Source organism: Elephantulus edwardii, unplaced genomic scaffold (assembly GCF_000299155.1).
Source record: "Elephantulus edwardii isolate Elephantulus edwardi_28Jun2011 unplaced genomic scaffold, EleEdw1.0 scaffold00003, whole genome shotgun sequence".
Lineage (NCBI taxonomy): Eukaryota > Metazoa > Chordata > Mammalia > Macroscelidea > Macroscelididae > Elephantulus > Elephantulus edwardii.
The window spans coordinates 41,478,120-41,498,656 of NW_006399753.1; the positions used below are offsets into that span (position 1 = coordinate 41,478,120).

Here is a 20,537-nt window from a genome sequence, read left to right on the forward strand (position 1 = left end):
GCTTCTTGGTTTAGGTTTTTGTTGTTGTTATGTGCCATCGAGTCACCTGCGACTCAGTGACACCCTGCTCTGTCCTGTACCAATTTTATTGTCTCTGATAACACCTAATCCCATAACCCCAGTCATTGAATCAATCCATCTCATTGAAGGTCTTCCTCTCTTGTGTTGTCCGTCTTCCCTCCCAAGCATGATGTCTTTCTCCACAGACTGATCCCGCCATGCAACATGTCCAAAGTATGCCAGACAAAGCTTCAGAATCCTTGTCTCTAAGGAATAGCCTAGCTTCACCTTCTCTAGGACGGACTTGTTTGTTCTGCTAGCAGTCCATGGTATATTCAATACTCCAGCATCACAGCCCAAAGGCATCAATTCACTTTCTGTCATCCCTAGTCATTGTCCAGCTTTTTGATGCATGGCAAGTAATTGCAAAGAACATGGCCTGTATAAAGCACTTTAGTCTCCAGACTGACCTCATTGGTCTTCAGTACTTTGGAGAGGTCTCTCACACCAGACTTTCCCAATGCAATTTGTCTTTAATTTCCTGACTGATGGTACCAAGAGTGTTGATTGTATAGGTAACAGAACTGAAGCTGTCAACAATCTCTGTTTCTTCACCATCTATCATGATGCTGCCAATCAGCCCAGTGGTGCGAATCTTCGTTTTCTTGATGTTGAGCTTCAATCCATATATCAGGCTGTAGTCCTTGAAGTTCTGCAGCTAGCACTTCAGGTTCTCCTCAGTTTCAGCAACAGGGTTTTGTCATTTGCATAATGCACTTGTTGATGAGTCTACCTCCAATCCTGATGCCACATTTCTCCTCAGAGCCCAGCCTCTCGGGTAATCTGTTCCGCATATAGATAGAAAAGATATGGAGATAGGACACATCCTTGATGCATACCCTTCCCAGTTTTGAACCATGCAGTATTTCCTTGCTGTTCTGATGACTGCCTCCTGATCCAAGTATAGGTTTTGCATAAGCACAATCAAGTGTTCTAATGAAACACAGATAGACATTCCTCTGGTATGTTCCGCTTTCAACCCAGATCCATCTGACATTAGCTATTATATCCCTTGTACCATGGCCTCTTCTAAACCCAGCCTGCACATCTGGCAATTCTCTGTTGATGTGCTGTTCCAGTCATTTTGGATAATTTTCCGCAGAATCTTGCCTGCATGTGCTATCAATGATATTGTTCGATAATTTCTGCACTCTGTCAAATCACCTTTCTTCAGAATGGGAATACAGATTTCTTACAGTTGGCCAGGTGCTTATCTTCCAGATTTCTTGTCACAACTTGATGAGCACATCCAGAGCAGGGTCTATTTGTTGAAATATGTCAATTGGTAAGCCATCAATTTCTGGGGCCTTGTTGTGAGTGTCAGGGTAAAATCCATATGCATACAAGGAAGTCTGGTGAATATCACCATCATTCAAATATATGCACCAACAACCAGAGCCAGAGGAGGAAACAGATTTCTACTTTTGCAGTCAGAGATTAGTCAAACATGCAATCAAAATGCATTAATAATAACTGGTTACTGGAATACAAAAGTTGGGAACAGAGTAGAAAGATCAAGGAGTTGGAAAACATGGACTTGGTGACAGAAATGAAGCTGAAGACAGAATGATAGAATTTTGCACAATCAATGACTTATTCATTTCAAATACATTTTATAAGAAACAAACACAGGCTATATACATGGACTTTACCTGATAGTATGCATAGAAATCAGATCAATTACATCTGTGGAAGGAATTGCTCGAGCAGCTCAATATCAGCTGTGAACCAGGTCAGGTGCTGTTTGTGAAAGACTGCCAACTACTCATATACAAGTTCAAGCTGAAGAAAATGAAATCAAATCCATGGAAACCAAAATTTGACCTTGAGTTTATCCCACTTGAATTTCAAAACCAGCTCAGGAACAGGTTTGAGGTCCTGAACACTAATGAGCAAAGACCAGCTGAGCTGTGGGAAGATACCAAGAATATCATCCAGGAAGAATGCAAAAAATGTGTGAAGTGTATGGTTTATAAACCTTCATTCAAATCACAATAAAATATATTGCCACTGAGTAGCACCTAACAACACTACTGTTCTTTGCTGTCAAGTTGGAACGGACTCATATCTGACCCTCCAGAGGGCTTTCAGAGGCAGTAAATTGCACAGGAAAATGCTCGTCTTTCTCCCTCAGAAAAACTGGTAAGCTGGTAGATTCAAACCACTCAGGTTTATGTTGGCAATGCAAATACTGTCACGCCACCCCTTCAACAAAACAAGAATATTAATTTTACAACCTTGGAAACATGTGGGGCAGTATGAATTTGCCCTATAGAAATATTATGAGTTTCACTTGATGGTAATAAGTTTGGCTGTACTTTGGGTTACTATAGAAGAAAACTGATTAACAGTCTGAGTTGAGAGACAGTAGTGTAAACCAAATCAAGATAGAGATGTTAAACCCAGGTTTTGGCAACTAAAGCAAGCAAATAATGGCTGGAATAGAATGACAGATAATACTTTCTCTAAAATGAGAAAAGATCTAAAGATAATGTCAAAGGTGTTTTGTGTTTTTTTTTGTATAGGCTAGTTTTCCAATCTTAGCACTATTAACATTTTGAGCAGGACAATTCTTTATGGTGAGCTGTACATTGTAAGATAAGTGGCAGCATCTTTTCCTCTGATATGGCAATAGCACCAATCTCCCCAACAGTCACGACAACCAAAAACATTTCCTAACATCAACTATCCCCAAGGAGACAAAAGTCCCTGACTGAAAAACACCACTGTATTGGTTTGGAAACCTAAGGCTTTTGGGTGTCCTTGCGTCAGCTCTGACTCATAGTAACCCTTACACAAAACCTGAAACCTTTCCTAATACTGTGCCATCCTACAATTTGCTCCAATTTTTGAAGACAAGGCCACTAACAGGCTTTCAGCAAACATTTCTGGGATAAAAATGGCTCTATTTTTCTAAAAACAATGTTTAAGGAACACATCCTTGTAAATCTCCTTTTCTGTGATTAGAACAGATGTAAACAGTACATAAAATTGATAGACTAAAATATTTTCCTTTCTTCAACATATTGTTCCATGAAATAAGGGTATTTCATATCAACAAATAAAGCCAACATAGCACAGTTCGCATCCACCACATGCTCTGCTGGAGGAGGGTCAATCTCCTCCTGTGCCAGCTGAATCCGACTCAACAGTATACAAGGGGGGGAAAAACATAAAACACAACAAAAACTATCACAGTCAATGTAGCAAAATCTAAAAGTTTAATATTTTTCAAAACTCAACTATACTAATGAAAATAAATTATATTTAGACCACCTTCAATATTTGTACAACATCTTTATACAACTATAACAATGCTTTCAAAAGAAAATTTTTAAAAGACATTAATTTTACAATTGAAACGTTTCTTTAAAAGGGCAACATTAAAGAACATGAAGTTAGTCTGAAAGAGATCTCATAATGCTGAGAGTTAAGCTATTCTTTATCAAAACAACTGTTTTTTGGATTCAAAACAATATGGCTTTTTAACAAATGACAACTATTTCTTGTCCATTTCAGTGATTTCTTGGATCCAAAACAGAATTTGGGTATTTATTTCTTTGAAAACGTCATTTGTTGACCGTCCTTTCACTGCCATGGAATGATTTGCCTTCTCAATCCAGTGGATTTTATTAGGAGCTTGCATTTTCTGTGCCACTTTCTCCAACAAGTTCTAAAGAGAAAAAGAAGAGGATACTAGACTATTGCTCTACTGGTGTTTAATAAAAATAGATTCTCTCTCCTTTACCTACAGCAGTACTCATTTTACCAACTATTTCTTATATCTATGGTACAAGTTTCTAGGCACAAAGAAATGTCCACAGAAATAGTGGTTCACTTCTCTCACACATAGTAATTCCACAGAACATACTATTACTGATGATAAAAAAATTATTAAGTAAACTTGAACAAAAACAAAGTCTTCAAAAAAAGTATTTTCCTTAAGGAAAATAGCAGCTCTGGTAAATATGTATGTTCTATAACATCAAGCTAGTACTTGTGATAAATCACTTTCTCAAGATTCAACTTTACAATGAATTGAATTATTTGCCTGAATATTGAAATAGAAAACCTAACTAATTCCTAAATCAGAAGATTCAAACATTTTTCCGGTTTGAAATTTATCAACTCTCTTGGGAAGTGAATTTAGTCATTAACAAGTCTCTTGGGAAGTGAATGTAGTCATTATACTTATATTTTGAAGTTCTCTCAAAAGGGTAACAAAAGTACAAAACTAGCATTCAAGTAACCTAATGTTATTTGCAGTACCTTTTACTCCTGTGATACCTCTTTCATCATACATGAACTAAATTGTAATTCACCTTTTCACACATTTCATCTGCTGAGCCTGACACAAACAGTACAGGATCTTTTATACGAAAGAGATCTTCATCCCTGAGTTTATGCTGTTGCTTTGGATGGTGCAGCGGGTAAGAAATACAAATGAGACCTCGAACGAAATCATCAGCATCATCTGGCTCAACATGACACATTACAGAAGCAGCTGCTCTTGAACCCATTGAACGACCTAAAATCAATTAAATTTAAATTGAATTTGAAACAAACATTCTCATAAATTAGGGGTGGTTAGCTTTCATTTCATGTTCATCATATCATTTTTACAGATTAATAAATCAGTAAAAACTGTAGTCTAAAAATGTAGCAATTAACAAGTTACAATATCCACAACCGAAACCTAGTACCTCATGAAGAGCTAAAAAATGATCAAAAACCAAATAAAATTAACAGTAGCTATTACTTTTCAGAACAATGCTTCAACAGTTGAGGCTTATAAAAAATCAGCAAAATAAGTGATCAGAATTATAAATAAAAGGGAAAATTCCTAGGTTTCAGTAAATATTTATGAAGCCTAAATATTTCAATGCTGAGAAAGTGATTTACCAAAATAAAAAATAATCCTCAAATTAGCTTCCACTTAACAATTAGTTTTAATTCTCAAATTATCCATTTCTACAAAGAAAAAAGTAAATTTTAAAAATGTTCTTAAGTATTCCAACTTACCTCCAAGAAAGACACCTGCAAGTTTGTATTCCCCTGAAGTCCTTAGGTAATTCTAGAAAATCAACAACAAAGATCATTTCTTCTTCCATAAGCTTTTCCACACATTAATTTTTATCCTCACTGAAATTTATAAAAACCTATGCAGATACCTACAAAATTTTAACATTGCTCACTGTGCACTATCCCGCCTCTCTTGCAACTACCTAATTTCTTCTACAATGAGCAACTCTTTCTTCTTATAATCATGCTTTTACTATCAAGCCATATGCTGGGTTGCTGCTGTTGTCTTTGAGTCATGCAGAACTCATAGTGACCCTATGAACAAAAGGCCTGAAGCCCCTCTACAACTATAGACATTTATCAAAGTTCATTGAGTTTCTGGAAGCATGTTCTTTAGGAGGTGAATACCACTCCTGCTTCCAAACCTGTCATAGTATGTTACTGTTGTTATGTGCTGTTGAGTTGCCTATGATGTATAGTGACCCTATGTACAGTAGCTGTGAACCCTTCCCTGTCCTGAGCCAGTGTCACTAATTCTGAAACACCAAATCTCATTGTCCCAGTTACTGTATTAATCCATCTCATCTGGGGTATTCCTCTCCCACGCTGTATAAGCAATTATATGAGGAGCATTTCTTTATAAAAGTATTCAAGTATTAAACTATTTTTAAAGTATGAATACTTGAGTGTGTATATATGAATAAACTGAATTTGAGTAAAGGTTTCCAACTAAATGTTACTGATATCTAATTTGTAAAATATTTGTTGTATGCCATAACAGGTATGACAGTAGAACTGTCTTCACAAAAGTGGACTGCCAAGTATTTTCTCCAGTGGTTCCATCTGGAGTTTTAAACTGCTTACTTTTTGGTTAATAGTCAAATATACAATTACAGTATCCCCAGGATTCCTTATGTATCATCTAGTTAGTAAAAATAATTAGTAAAAGCTCTAAAAACTTAGCAAGCTTCAAAGAATTTAGAGTAAAAGAAACCAGCTTTTATCCATAAATTTCAAACTATGTATCTGACATATTCAGAAAACAGTACTATATTTGTACATGCATAATGCAGTGGATAAAATATTCTAGAATGCCAGAAATATATTTTAAAATCATAATCATGCTACTAAGAAAATTGTATTACAAATAGCTTACCTGGTAATAGCATGGAAGTAACAGTTATGATGTTACCATGTTATCATCACAGAATTAACTGATACCAGAGGGATCAATTGATACCAAAAAAGGGATCTGACCATAAATCAGCCCTCTTGTGCTGTTGACTTTCTTTCTAAAGATACTTATGAAAGGATGTTTAAACTAAATTAAGAAACTGCTAAATACAACTTAAATTTATTAAGTATAATTCTGTAAATTTTCTTACCAAAACTGATTTATAAGCCTTAATTCTATGCACAATATTAAGGCCTTTACAGGTAAATCTCAAGCAAAAAAACCCATGAGATGCAAGATGGGATGCCAGTGACATCAAATGAGGAAGATTCATATCTCCTGATGCTCCATGTGTAAGAATTACTCCATATGTTAAGCTCTTGTTAGGTACCAAACAAACCGCATCTAGCAATTTATTTCCAAAAGGTATTTTTAATTTAACCTGGAATTCAAGAGAATAAAGGGGTCAGTGATCAATAATGACTTCCTTGCCTATTCTCACAAATTAGTTTGCACTATGAACTTAATGATTTAAATTATAACCTCTAAATAACAACCAGTATTAATAAGAGCTCTTATTTAAGGAGTGCTTACTGTATGTATGCCAGGCACAACTGTTTGCTATTAATTAATCTAGACTTTGAATAATCCTTTGAGGAAAACATACTATTATTTACTCCATTTTACAGATGAGAAAATGAATACTTATGTTAAGTAATTTGCTCAAGATTACATAACTACTGGGTTAAGTGTCAAACTCAGGCTATCCACAGTCCTCATCCTGTGTAATATTACCATATTACTTCCACAGTTAAAATTAAAAATAAAAAAAAATTACTCTGGAGTCATATGGTTATCCAAAAAACAAAGTGGGGGAGAACATAGCAAAATATTACCTCCGTATGACTCATTTTCACTGTTGAATAACAAACTTAAAAGTGCATTACAGCTGAGAAGCAAAGGACTTCTCCCTGAAAAGAAGATTCTGTGGTGAAAAATGGGTTGATATAGGTAAGAAACAAAAATTATGAATGAACACTGTTGGTAGCTGAAAGAAACATATTTAGAACTAATTCTCTAAAAACTGTCTTTATGTATACTTGGATTACAGGTATAGAGATGGAGTTGATGGATGCTATATATTAGATAAAGCAAATGTGACACCATGGCATGGAAATCTTTGAGACTTACTTTGACCAATTGAATATAGGTAGACATTTCAATGGGCCACTTCAGAGATGGCAAATTTTTACCAGTTCTCTTCAACATTTACTCTTTACCATGAGAAAAGGACACCTCAGGTTGCTTTGCTTTTTCACGTTGACTCAGAAAGAAAAATAGTGGGAACATATATGAACCCAAGCTCGTCAAGATTGGTTAAACTACAACTGATCTGAAGAACAAGGAACCATAAAATCCTGTAAGCCACTGAAAATTTAGTACTGTAATACAGTAAAACAGCAGAAACCTGAGTAAGATTTGTTCTTATTGTTGATGATGATTTATTTTATCTATAAGCCATATTTTTTAAAGTGCTGGTGGCAAAGTATACAGTATGTTTGCTGCAAGTCAAAAGTCTGGTAGTTTAAATCATTCTGTGGAAGGGTGGGCAGTCTCCTCTTATAAAAATGTATAACCTTGGAAATAGACTTTTCCTATCAAATTGAAATCAACAGCAGTGGTTTTGGTTCAGTTTATCATCAATTATCATGATCTATACTATGCATCTTGGTGTTTTTCCTTATTAAAACTTAGTAAATGGATGACAATCATTTGATTCCAAAGCTGACAATGATTTGGTTCAAAAGCTACCAAGAATATGGAGTACAATCTATTTATTTTCATATTTATAAACAAGTAGTACATTTTTCAGAACCTTCATTCCTCTCAGAAATCTTGAGAGTGACTCATAACTAACTGTACACAATGAATTTTGGTTTTGTTTTGAAAATTTTATGGCTGCAGTGTGCTTCTTGTAAGAGGTATACATGATTTATTTGACCATGTAAAAACGAACACTGAGTGAGTTGGCATATTTTGCTATAACAACATTATAATGAATGGCATTATACCTACTTTAGCTCAAACATGGATAGTTACAAGGTAAATTCTTGTTTTAAAAGAAGTTCAGTTTTTTTCTATTGATTTGCACACAAAATTGATGTACATTGTGTTTGAAACTTTCCTTCATTCACACTGTTTCATACAATTATTTCCATACTTTGTTTTAGAAAACTAAGCCTTATTCAATTATGCTATTATCCCGTAAAAGATAAAAAGAGGGCCAAAGGGTATATTAATTTACAATTATTTTTAAGGAATATTCACTTTTAGAAAAGTTAACATACATGTTGCTGCCGTTGTTACATGCTAGTAAGCAACAACTCAAGAGATGGCCCTCCAGTGAGTATTTCAGAGGCTGTAAATCACATGGAAGATGTCCTATCTTGCTTCTTCAGAGCAGCGGATGGACTGAAACTATGTGTCTTTGGGTTGGCAGTACAACTTTTTATCCAACAAGTCATCAGGGCACACAGTATAAACATTTAAAACAAAAATGCTAACAATGAAAAATTTCCTCACTACAAGTTTTCCCTTAGCTACTCAGTACTTTTCTATCCCCAGAAGCAACAATGGTTGTTGTTTGCTATCAAGTCTGAACTGACCCACAGTTGACCCTCCAGAGGTTTTTCAGAAAAGACAGGTCATCTTTTTGTGTGCAGAGCAGCTCTCTGTAACTGGAAGCAAACATTGGGAGCGACCTATTATATATATATCATTTCATGTATAATCTTCATTATGTGTAGATTCTGTATTTGTGAATGTACTTACTTGCTTAATTTATTTATAATCCCCAAATTGATGCTTGTGATGTTTCTGAGATCATATAAAACATGTAGAGTGGCAAATGAGTTGCTTTATGTACATAATTCTAGCTAAGACTAAACGCTCTGCCCTCTTGGATCAGCTCTATAACCTAAGGTTCTTTCACAGTATCCAGTCATGTTTTGTTGGCAATTTTGGTTTTCAAGTTGGCCTCCAACCATTATAACTTAAGATTCTTCCACAGTATCCCATCATGTTTTGTTGGCAATTTTGGTTTTCACAGTGGCCTCCAACCACAGCTCTGACCAGTGTTCCTAACTGTCTAAGAAGGCTGTGATGTGCCTTACCAAGAAAGTATTGAGTTTCATTCAGGCATCAGGTACAGCACTACTGGACATGAATTTAATATTAATGAATCAATAGAAAACTTCACTGTGTGAAGTCTTTACACATCCTTCATACTCACACACCGACACCCTCAAAGTTGTTCTGATCAGTTGATGAACCTGTGACCAGACACTTGCAGGAACCTAATTCTGAGTTTTCATTGTTTGCTAACTAAAGTGTTCCCAGATTTTATACAACATATTACAGAGAAAGTACTGGGTTTGTGAGTACAGCAATTCTCTTATTGGAGACCAGATGGTAGTAGTCTGGCTAGAAAACACTTCCAAGCGAGTTGAAAGAAGTCAGATAAAGAAGTATAATCTCTGTTTTCTTAAACCTGCAACTCACTGCCATCGAGTAGACTGTACCTCAGATCGAACCCATCTTCCATTCAGCATCAGGTGGGTTTGATCTACCAACTTTTTGGTTAGTCCAACACAACCTGCTGTGCTGAGGGGCCCCACGAGTAACTGCGCCTGTAGTTCATTCCCCAGTTCTTACTTTCCTGAGAGGCTGTGGTGTTGCAGAGAGCTATGAGACAGCAGATGGACTCTATCAGCTGCTCTGTGGAAGAAAGAGTGGCAGTCTCACAGGCTAAAGAGTAATAATCATGAAGACCAGATGGAAGGTCACCATGATACAGAATCAAGAAGGCTTACGTTATCAAAACAATAAACTTCAACTTCTAACAAAGGGAAAGGGTGGCACCCAAGAAATGGGATATGGAATCTAGATATCTCAGTGTTTCTCAAACAGAATTTTTCGGCTAGCTATCCTTTATCAAATGCCCCCTAACACTTTTTCAGCAGCACTCCTACCTTTCTTCCTAGTCCACAGGAGTCTAGTGCTGCTAGAATCTGTGCATTAGGAAGATTCTCTCGTTTCTAGAAAATGGTTCCACAGCATTCTTTCTCACTGGTGATTTTAGATTAAGATTAAAAGGCATTTGCTTTCTGGGGCCCAGTATTTTAGGGTTGTCCCTTTACTCTGTCTTTATAGACATATGCCTTTTTAAAAAAAATGACTTTACAGTAATTAACTGTAGTTGAGATTTTTAAGGAGGAAAATGCGATGCATCCATTATTTGAGCCTGCAATCCTCCTTCTATTTCTCCTTAACAACACAAGTATTGACCACCACTCCCCCCCTCCCTACCCCCAATCTAGACTTCACGATGACCATCTGCTTCTTCCAAAGTGGTTTCTTCCACACGTTCTGGACGACTTCGCAAACACCCAAATGGTTTTATTATCTGATCTCAAAAACAATCTGGTCTACACAATCCGGGTTATAATCTCTGACTTTTAGGCAAACCTGGCTCAGCCCCAAGGTCTTTAGCGGCAAATAAACATTACCAAGATAGAGATACTGTGAGAAGGAAGTAACACATGCACTGCACTTGGTACAATGCCCACACCCTGTGCGCATTATTTTTACTACTTCTCAGGCTCTGAGCAGAGTAAATGCCAAGCTAAAGAATAAAAATTCCATTTCAACGTTCAAACATGTTTGTGTATCATACACATCCTACACTTACATGAGGGCGCTGGACGCTACGGGGCAAACAGATTGAATTCCCCTTTTCCAGGGAGTCTATGATCTGGTCGGGTAAACAACCATCAATAAAAGGCAAATATCAAAATGCTGTCTCACACAAGTTTGGGGTGAAATGTCACTTACGAATCCTATTTATCCACTCTTCCGTCCATGAGTTAAACGCTGAGCGATGGAGCTGGGCTGCAGGTCGTTCCAGAGGGGCCCGAGAGCGAACCTCCGAAATCTAGGAGACTGCGACCACTAACAGAGGGCTACACTGAACATGGTGATCAGCGCTGAACCTGCCGAGCTCTCCAGTCCAAAACTCCTCCCACACCCCGCCCTCCTAATTCGCAAAGCCCACAGGCACCAAACTTACACGGAACGCCTCAGGGAACCGGACCAACAGCCCCCGAGGGGCGAGAAACGTGAGCCTGAAACGCCCCGAGGCGGGGCCGGCAGGCGCACCACCACTACCTCAGGAAGCCATTTCCCAAGCGAGCTTCCTCCACCGTCACTGCGGCACTTACCAGGGAAAGGAAAAAAAAAAAGTGCCCGGCTGCACCCAACCGCCCTCACTCCCTTCTGGGAGCAAACTAGCAAGCTCGAAGCGACCGCCTCGCCGCACCCGCCAGCGCGTCCCCCCACGGCGCACGCGCGTCAGGGCTCCGCCCCCCGGGCGCGCTAACCGGGCCGCGGGACATGCCGGGAATGGAAGTCTTGGAACCCGCCTCTTTTCGGCGCGCCAGAATTCCCGCCAATTCCGGTGAGACTATTTGTTCTCCGTTCCCTAGAAAAGGGAACTAGGATGAGCCTCCTCTTATGAGTACTTACTTGAATGGCAGGGATACATTATGGACTCCTGTCAACACTTAACTTTCATTTATTATCACAAAAGGCAATGCTCATTAGAGAATCCCTACTTTGGGAACACGTCACCGTAGTCCAAGGAATACTTGGGCCTTTTGTGGGAGTGCCCTCGTGATGAATGGACATCATTCTCAGAGTGAAAAGAGAAGGGGGTGTACAATTAGATACACGTTCTCCAAACACTTAAAACAATCTTTTGTTTGAACACCGAATGCTTTATCAGATCCATGAAGCGTAGACAATAACTTGGCTACTTCAGTCGCTGATGTTTATATTACAAATGCATGGAGATAGCCGCTATGCTATTTGCAATGTTTGCTTTTGTCGGCTTATCCATCATTATTTTGGTATCGTTCTTTTTGTCTTTTCTTTTTTGACCTCTGCACGAATATTTGGTAGTAATAAATACTGTAAAAAAGGTCTTCTTATATATACAGAGGGGTCAGTCCTTCTAAGTCATCCTTCTTCAAGATTAATTTTTTCTTAGAAAAATTTGTGAAGCTCCACAAGAGTGTTATCTTTTGGGGGACATTATATTTAACCTGGAAATCTTATTAGAAGGGAATTTACATCATTATATAATATTGATTTTGCCTGTCCATGAATATGTAATTTTCTAGTTTAGTTCTTCCTCAAACCAAATTCAGCCCATTCTTATCTGATCCATTAAACTTTATGGTGACCTTCTAAGGCTGTCAATTTTAACAGGAGCTGACTGTCTCCTTTTCTACCATGGAATAGTTCATGTATTTGAACGACTTAGGCTGCTGTTGTTGTTGTTATGTGCCGGAGAGTCGTTTGCGACTCATAGCGACCCTATGTACAACAGCCCTAAACCGTGCTCTATCCTGTGCCAATCGCATTGCCTCTGACACACCCATCCCGATTACCCCAGTCACTGAATCAATCCACCTCATAGAGGGTCTTCCCCTCCTGCGCTGTCCCTCCACCCTACCAAGCATGATGTCCCTCTCCAAGGCCCGTCCCTCCTGGCAACATGTCCAAAGTATGTCAGACGAAGCCCCAGAATCCTTGCCTCCAAGGAGCAGCCTGGTTTAATCCTATGATGAATCTGTTTGTTTTCTTGGCAGTCCATGGTACATTCAATACTCTTCTCCTGCACCACAGCTCAAAGGCGTCAATTCTCCTATCCTCCCTAGTCATTGTCCAACTCTCTGATGCATAACAAGTGATTGCAAAAACCATGGCCTGTATCAGGCGGACCTTAGTCTCCAGAGAGACACTGTTGCTCTTGAGTATTTTGGAGAGGTCCCTAACTGCAGACTTTCCCATTGCCATACGTTTTTTTATTTCCTGGCTACTGGTACCAAGAGTGTTGACCGTGGAGCCGAGCAAACTGAAGCTGTGAACAATCTCAATCTCTTCACCATCCATCCTGATGCTACCGATTGGTCCAGTGGTGAGAATTTTTGTCTTCTTGACATTGAACCTCAGTCCATATTGAAGGCTGCAGTCCTTGACCCTCTGCAGCAAGTGCATGAGGTCCTCCTCAGTTTCAGTGAGCAAGGTTGTGTCATCTGCATAACGCAGATTGTTGATAGATCATCCACCAATTCTAACGCCACACCTCTCCTCATAGAGCCCCGCCTCTCGGATAATCTGCTCTGCATACAGGTTGAAAAGGTATGGAGACAGGACACATCCCTGACGTACACTCTTCCCAATTTTGAACCATGCAGTGTTGCCCTGTTCTGTTTTGACGACTGCCTCTTGATCCAAGTATAGGTTTCGCATTAGCACTATTAAATGTTCTGGGATTCCCATTCTTCTCAGAGTCAGCCACAGTTTGTTATGATCCACGCAGTCAAATACCTTTGCATAATCAATGAAACACAGATAGACATTCTTCTGGTATTCTCTGCTTTCAGCTAAGATCCATCTAACATCAGCTACAATATCCCTAGTATCACGACCCCTTCTAAACCCAGCCTGGACTTCTGGCAGTTCTCTGCTGATGTACTGTTCCAGTCGTTTTTGGATAATCTTCAGTAGAATCTTGCTTGCATGTGAAATCAGTATTGTTCTGTAGTTTCCACACTCAGTTGGGTCGCCCTTCTTTGGGATAGGAACAAATATTGACCTCTTCCAGTCAGTTGGCCAAGTGGTGCAGCCCAACATATAACACACTATGTACCAGAGCTCCTTCATTTAACTAATATTTATTGAGTCCTAACTAGTTCTGGGCACAGATTTGACTTTAGAACTACATACATTGCAACAGTTATAGGAACAGGCTTCAGATCACAGGGTCGCTTATGATTTGTACTTGACTTGAGGACACTTAGTAACAATAACAAAGACTGCATGAAAGAAAAACATGCTTCCTATAGTCACATAACATCTGTTAAAGTAGGTAGGTAAGACAATCAAATCTATACTTACCATATACCATGACAGATACAATAAGGCAAGTCTGCAGCAAGAGAAACTGAGAAGAGGTAATGAATGAAATGAACATCAAAAGATGTCTAAGCAATATGGGGACCGGGAGATGGCTTTCCAGACCAAAATGAAAGTACAGACAAGACAGGTGAGAAAACACAGTATTTTAAAGAAGTGTAAAATGTGTTTTGCTGGACTACAGGAAAAAGTGAGAGATGGACACGAGTCAAGATGTAGGCAGAGCCAGATTATGAAAAGACCTTATGTGATGTATTTAGTTAGAATCAGATTTGGCTATGAAGAAGTATCAAAAAATAACAGTTATTTAAACAATCACGAAGAGGACTGGGGAACACTTTGTTCTATTTGACCTAAGTTGATTTAGTGGCAGCTGAGAAAAACAAAGGAAACAGGGTATATTGCTATCATGTAAACCAAGTCTAGGGAGGTTATCTGAGCATGAGGTTCTGCCCACACCATTAAGGACTCAGGTTTTGCCTCTTTTCAATGTTCTCAAGTCCAAATTGTTGACAGACTTGGTTATGTATGGAACTGCTAACCAAAAAGATGGTAGTTTGAACCCACCAGATCCTCTCAAGGAGAAAGATAAAGCAGTCTACTTCCACTAAAATGTATAAGTCATGGAAACTTTATGGAGTGTTGTCATTCATCAATTCAATGCTGCGGATAAGCCATTGGCTGCCAACCTAAAAGTGGGCAGTTTAAACCTACCAGTTGTTCCATGGGAGAAGATATGGCAATCTGCTTCCATAAAGATTTACAGTGTGGATACCCTATGGGGAAGATCTCTGTCCTATAGGATCCATCTGATTTGTAATCAACAGCAACTAGCTCTGGTTCCACACATGGCTAATAATTAGCAAAACACAACCTTAAAATAAAGATGATTTTATTATAAAATTGTAAATGTGTGAGAATACTGCATAATGAAATACATATTTTCAAAATCTGAATTAGGTTTTATATTGTTATGAAATTAATATCTTAAAATAATTTTCTTCTTTTCCATTAAGAAGAGTCTTCAGAGCACCATGATTTGAATGGAAGATATTTTCCATATTAGAGTTCATCTTTGGTCTGCAATTAAGAAGCAAAACATTCAGGGTCATAAATTATTATATTGCTACTACAGTTACCTGTTAATTATTCTTCTCTATTGTTGTTGTTGTTGTTATGTGCCGTCGAGTCGTTTCCGACTCATAGCGACCCTATGCACAACAGCCCTAAACCCTGCTCTATCCTGCGCCAACCGCACCGCCTCTGACACACCCATCCCGATTACCCCAGTCACCGAATCAATCCATCTCACAGAGGGTCTTAAGGAAAACATCCAAGACACTAGAGGCATTTACCATTTAGGACTATTTCTAAAGGATTGAAACCATCAAAGGGTAAAATTATATTCTGTTTCATGTGGCTAATGGGAAACTGAAACATCTAAGGGCTTATATGTATTATAAGGAGGTTTATGTTCTAAGTAGAGCAATGAAAGGCTAGAGTAGACAATATAACAAAACTATGATCTGATCCCTAACTTTTACTATCAGCAGTACATTCTTTGATTTGTCATCTAAAAATCACTTACACAAAGATGAAAAAAAAAAGGTCAAGAATGGAATTTGTGTCATTTCCTTGGAACCAATTCAGATATCCTAATATCAAATAACTACGTTGGAGAAGGAGTACCTTTAAATTTTGTTAATTCTTGCTCTGATGCGGGCTTTAACTGGTTTTATGGCCTTGTAGTATTTATAACGGTGAGCAGTGATGTACCATTTTTAAGGGCTCACTAGTCAGTAGGAAACCAGCTTTCCAAACACATTCATACAGATTTCCCATCTTAATTGGTAGTTCTGCTCATAGTCATGGAGTGAATATTATCACTAGGCTGAGCCAAGCTTCCAAAATTTAACTCGTGTCAAATTCTGGAATATTTAATAATTATTAGTGCATACTAGTTGGCTGTATACAGCACTGGGGTTAGTGGTGACTTCCAGCCCCCATCAGAGGTCAAATTAGGCTTTTCGTCTTTGGTTACAATACCATAGTTTTGTGTTTGTCCATTTAGAAACATAATGTTGTTTAAAATAATGTCCAGCCAGATCGCTCTTTTTCTCCCCATATACATATATACACATAGATATACACATATATATACACATTATATATATATATATATATCTCTGTGTGTCTCAAGTATATACAAATGTATCTCAAGTATATGTACACACACATTCTTCAATATCACATCCACTGACACCGAGTTAATTCTGACTCAGCAGCCCTTTAGGACAGAGTAGAACTATTTCAAAGGATTTTCAAAGCTGTAAATTTTTATAAAGGCAGGCTATCACAGTTTTCTCCTTCAGAGTGCCTGGCATTGACATTTTGGTAAATAGTGAAGTGCTTTACAGTGTTATCAAGGCTCTCTATCTTTCCATACAAAAAATGAAGTATGAAATATATGTTCCTTCAAAGAACTACAATAAACACAACCATACAAACTGATGACAACAACTTGTTTTTAGTTCCTGTTTTCTATAATCCAATGAGGTAATTTTAAGCTAAATTCTTAAAATAAAGGCATTTACTAGATGATCTCTGAGGTTCTTTTAGTGTGTACAAGTACATTTGTGAATCTATCTTTATAAATTAAACTATAATGTATGAGAGCATCAGAGATTGCTCTGAAAACAATAATCTGATAAAACGAACAATCACAGTTACATTGATCATATTTTTAAATTGGGATAATGAAATTTACAAAGCCAACCTCAGAGTGGTAAGGATAACAGATGATATATATGATCATAGGTTATGTAATCTAAATTCTCACATTTAAAAAAGCTTTAATTTTGCCAGGAAAGTACTATGTTTTCTCAATTAGCTGCTTTTCAGCAACATTTCTTTTCCCTTGTTATTCTCTATTACACCTGCCTCTCTGGTAGACTAAATTCCTTGGAGGGCCAAGGAATAAACATTTCTTCCTAAGAGAATATCATATCATATATCATATCAGTGTCCTTACTTGGACACTGACCAGAAGGTCAAATCTGGTTACCTTTTCTCTATGGCAAGTACAAGGAAAGAGGTCATCCTCGGTTTGTGGTTCTACCCTCTTCATACCCTCTCGGATTTGGGGCTCAGTCACTTGTAAACTGGCATACTCCTGTGTAAGCAATAGCAGAGCATTCCTTATACAAAGCCTTATGCATATACCATATTAGATAGACTGAAATTTCTTAGCATATGTTCCAGTTAACTTACATATGTCAAGTCTGTGATATGTAAAATCCTCCACTCTTTTAAATATAGAGCTTCTAAGAGGCAACTTGCTTTTAAAAACTGACTGCTATTTGTAGCTGAAATAGAAATTCCTTCCTGAATTTATATGACTCATATGGCTTTTACTACCTTTCCCTTGCAATGAATATACCTCTGCACACAGCTTCCTAAATTTCCCTATAATACTGAGAATCTTAGCAAGCCCTAAGGACAGAGATAATTTCTACTTACCCTTCAACAATGATTTCATAAGCATCAATCACCTTTTTCATTTATTATGAGATTACCTTGTGTTAGACTCTGCTATATATTTACGTTCAATTATATATTAGTATAATAAAAAAGCATTATACTTTGGAAACTTAGAAATTCCTCCAAGTTCTTTCAATTTACATGGCTCAGTTTCCACCTCCTTATCATCTCTTACCTAATAGATAAAAAACATTCTCACTGCCACTGAAATGATTCCAACCTATGGTGACCTTGCATTGCTGGAAACAGTGAGAGCTTCATTTTGTTCTAGGGAAGCGGTTGGTGGATTTTAATCATTGATCCTTTATCATCTTTTTAGGAAGTGTTAGAAAATAGAGAGTCCAATGTAGATAATAAACCAACTTTATCCTATAGTAAAGCTTGTGGTATAATTTCAATATTTGTAATTCTGAGTTAAAAATATTTTTATCTAGATCTGGTGCTCTTATTAATAATATTTTTTACTATTAAATTCTATTTTAAAATGCCTTAAAGTTGTGAAACATGCTTTGTTTGCTATCTCTACAGAGTTAAAACTCAAACTGTAACTCATCATTATTGTCAGTTTCAAAACCATACACAAACACCATCATCCATAGTTGTTAAGTAAATTCTGATTCCAAAGGACAGAGCAGAACTGCCCATATAATTCCACGGTGATAAATCTTTATAGAAGCAAACTGCCACATCTTTCTCCCACAGTATGGCTGGTGAATTTGAACCTCTGACCTTTTATTTCCAACTTCCTTGAAAATAGAAAGAAACCCTACCTGGCCCTGCACCATCTTTACAATCTTTGTTTTAGTTGAGGCAATTGTTGCAGCAACTGTCCAGTCCAGTCCATTTTGTTGAAGGCTGTTTTCTTTTTCACTGATGCTCTATCAGTTATGATGTCCTTCTCCATGGGGTGGCCATCCTTATAACATGCCTAAATTATGTGAGGCGAAATTTCACCATTCTTGCTTTTAAGGAGCAGTCAGGCTGCACTTTGAGGAAGACAGATCTGAATGGTCTTTTGGAAGTTCATGGTATACTCAATATTTTTCACCAAAACCATGACTCAAAGGCATTCATTTCCTCTGGTCTTCCTTGTTCACACCCCAACTTTCATATCATACAAGACTGAAAATGGTATGGTTGGTATTATTTCCAATACGTGGATCACAGCTTAGTATTTCAAAGTGATATCTTTCCTCTTTAGTCCTTTAAAGAGATCTTTTACAGTAGATTTTCCCAATGCAATACATAATCTGATTTCTTGACTACTGCTTCTGTGGGTGAAGAAGGTGGATGCAAGCAGAAGCAATTCTTGATAACTTCAATCTTTTCTCTGTCTATCATAATGTTACTTATTGGTCCATTTGTGAAGATTTTGTTTCCTTTATATTGAAGTGTAATTCACAATGATGGCTATAGTAATTTTTTAAAGTTTTAAAATTTTTTTTATTTTATACTGGCATGCTTACAAAGTTTGTATACATTGTGTTTCACACCGTCTGAAGGCTATAGTCTTTAAGCATCATCAGTAAGTACCTCAAGTCTTCATGCTATCCTGTAACTTATTCTTCATATCATTGAGCTTTCTGAATTTGGTGAATATACATACTGAATATTAATATGAAGAAAAAATATAGCCCTGACACATCTTTCCCGATTTTAAATCATGCAGTATGCCCCTTGTTCTGTCTGAATGAAGGTTTGTTGGCTTTGCATGTACACAATTAAGTGTTCTGGAATTCCCATACTTATTATCCACACAGTTAAATGCCTTTGCATAGTTAATTAAACACAAGTAAATATCTTTCTAGTATACTTTGCCTTTGTTAGCAGCATCATCAAAGCACTTATATATCATGTAGTTTAATATTATATTTTATTTGATGTAATGGTATCCTCCATTATTTAATTTTTGCTTTATAATATTTTTAATTACTATTTAATATTTACATCTTTCATTCATAGATATATTAATATAGTCTTAGAAATTAACTTACACATTATTTGCTCCTAAGTACTTGTAAGGACATACAACAAGTTTATATTCTTGGGAAATACTTACCTGGAAAAGTTTGAAGTAGTAACAAAATATGTCATCACCCATGAGGTTATTTCTTGCAAATTCTTGTCCAGCTTTAGCTATCTTCTTTGCCTATAGGAAAAAAGAAAATCTTTTTAATGAAGCATAATTTTTCCCATGTAGACTTGGATTGAATTGTAACCTACAAAAACCTACGTTGAAGTCCTAACCTCCACTATTCAAGGATGGGACCGTATTTGAAAACAGTCTTATGGAAGTAATTGGTTAACAGGATGTTGTACTGGAGTGGCAGTGAGAAGAAAAAGTCTGGTCCAATGACTTTGGTCTTCATTAAAAGAAGAGAAAAGACACACAGGAAAAAATGTCATGACCAGCCAGACAGAGACTAGAATCAGGCTGCTATAAATGGAAGAATGATTAGGGCTACCAGAAGAGGAAGAAAATAAAGAAGGATCTTGCCCTAGAGTCTTCAGAGAGAACATTACCTTCATGACATCCTAAATCTGGAATTCTAGTACTCAGAATTTTGAGAGAATAAACCTCCATCATTTTAATCTACCCACTTTGTAGTAATTTTTTATGGTAGCTAGACTAGGACCTAATATATGAAAAATGATCCTCAGAGTAAATGTAGTATTATTACAATGTAATACGTCTATTTAC

At 37.3% G+C, this 20,537-nt stretch overlaps 2 protein-coding genes across 3 annotated transcripts in view; both read right to left on the minus strand.

Moving 5' to 3' along the window:
• Nucleotides 1-3,267: 3,267 nt before the first annotated feature.
• On the minus strand, nucleotides 3,268-11,645 carry TEX30 (testis expressed 30). 2 transcript variants are annotated; one of them, XM_006879397.1, is made up of 6 exons: nucleotides 11,536-11,645; nucleotides 7,153-7,227; nucleotides 6,468-6,698; nucleotides 5,083-5,134; nucleotides 4,383-4,588; nucleotides 3,268-3,733 (listed from the first exon to the last, which is right to left on the minus strand). In XM_006879397.1, exons 2-6 carry the CDS (start codon nucleotides 7,165-7,167, stop codon nucleotides 3,560-3,562), a joined length of 678 nt encoding a protein of 225 aa, XP_006879459.1. In that variant the 5' UTR covers nucleotides 7,168-7,227; nucleotides 11,536-11,645; the 3' UTR covers nucleotides 3,268-3,559. The 2 variants fall into 2 exon arrangements, with proteins under 2 accessions (XP_006879459.1, XP_006879460.1); XM_006879398.1 differs by lacking the exons at nucleotides 4,383-4,588; nucleotides 11,536-11,645 and having other exon boundaries at nucleotides 3,693-3,733; nucleotides 7,153-7,167.
• Nucleotides 11,646-15,358: 3,713 nt separating this feature from the next.
• The window catches only part of KDELC1 (KDEL (Lys-Asp-Glu-Leu) containing 1), a 17,846-nt gene continuing 12,667 nt past the window's right edge, over nucleotides 15,359-20,537 (minus strand). The window contains exons 8-10 of the mRNA XM_006879399.1: nucleotides 19,896-19,985; nucleotides 17,361-17,468; nucleotides 15,359-15,376 (exon numbers count right to left, since the gene is read on the minus strand). Coding sequence (XP_006879461.1) covers nucleotides 15,359-15,376; nucleotides 17,361-17,468; nucleotides 19,896-19,985 — 216 coding nt within the window. The remainder of the gene's footprint in view (nucleotides 15,377-17,360; nucleotides 17,469-19,895; nucleotides 19,986-20,537) is intronic.

What these genes read in the sequence shown, in the direction of transcription:
- TEX30 (XM_006879397.1), bottom strand. An exon ending in AGGCTTATAAATCAGTTTTG is followed by an intron (nt 5,135 to 6,467) that starts GTAAGAAAATTT and finishes TTGATTTTCTAG; the next exon opens with AATTACCTAAGGACTTCAGG. An exon ending in CAGATGAAATGTGTGAAAAG is followed by an intron (nt 3,734 to 4,382) that starts GTGAATTACAAT and finishes TTTTCTCTTTAG; the next exon opens with AACTTGTTGGAGAAAGTGGC.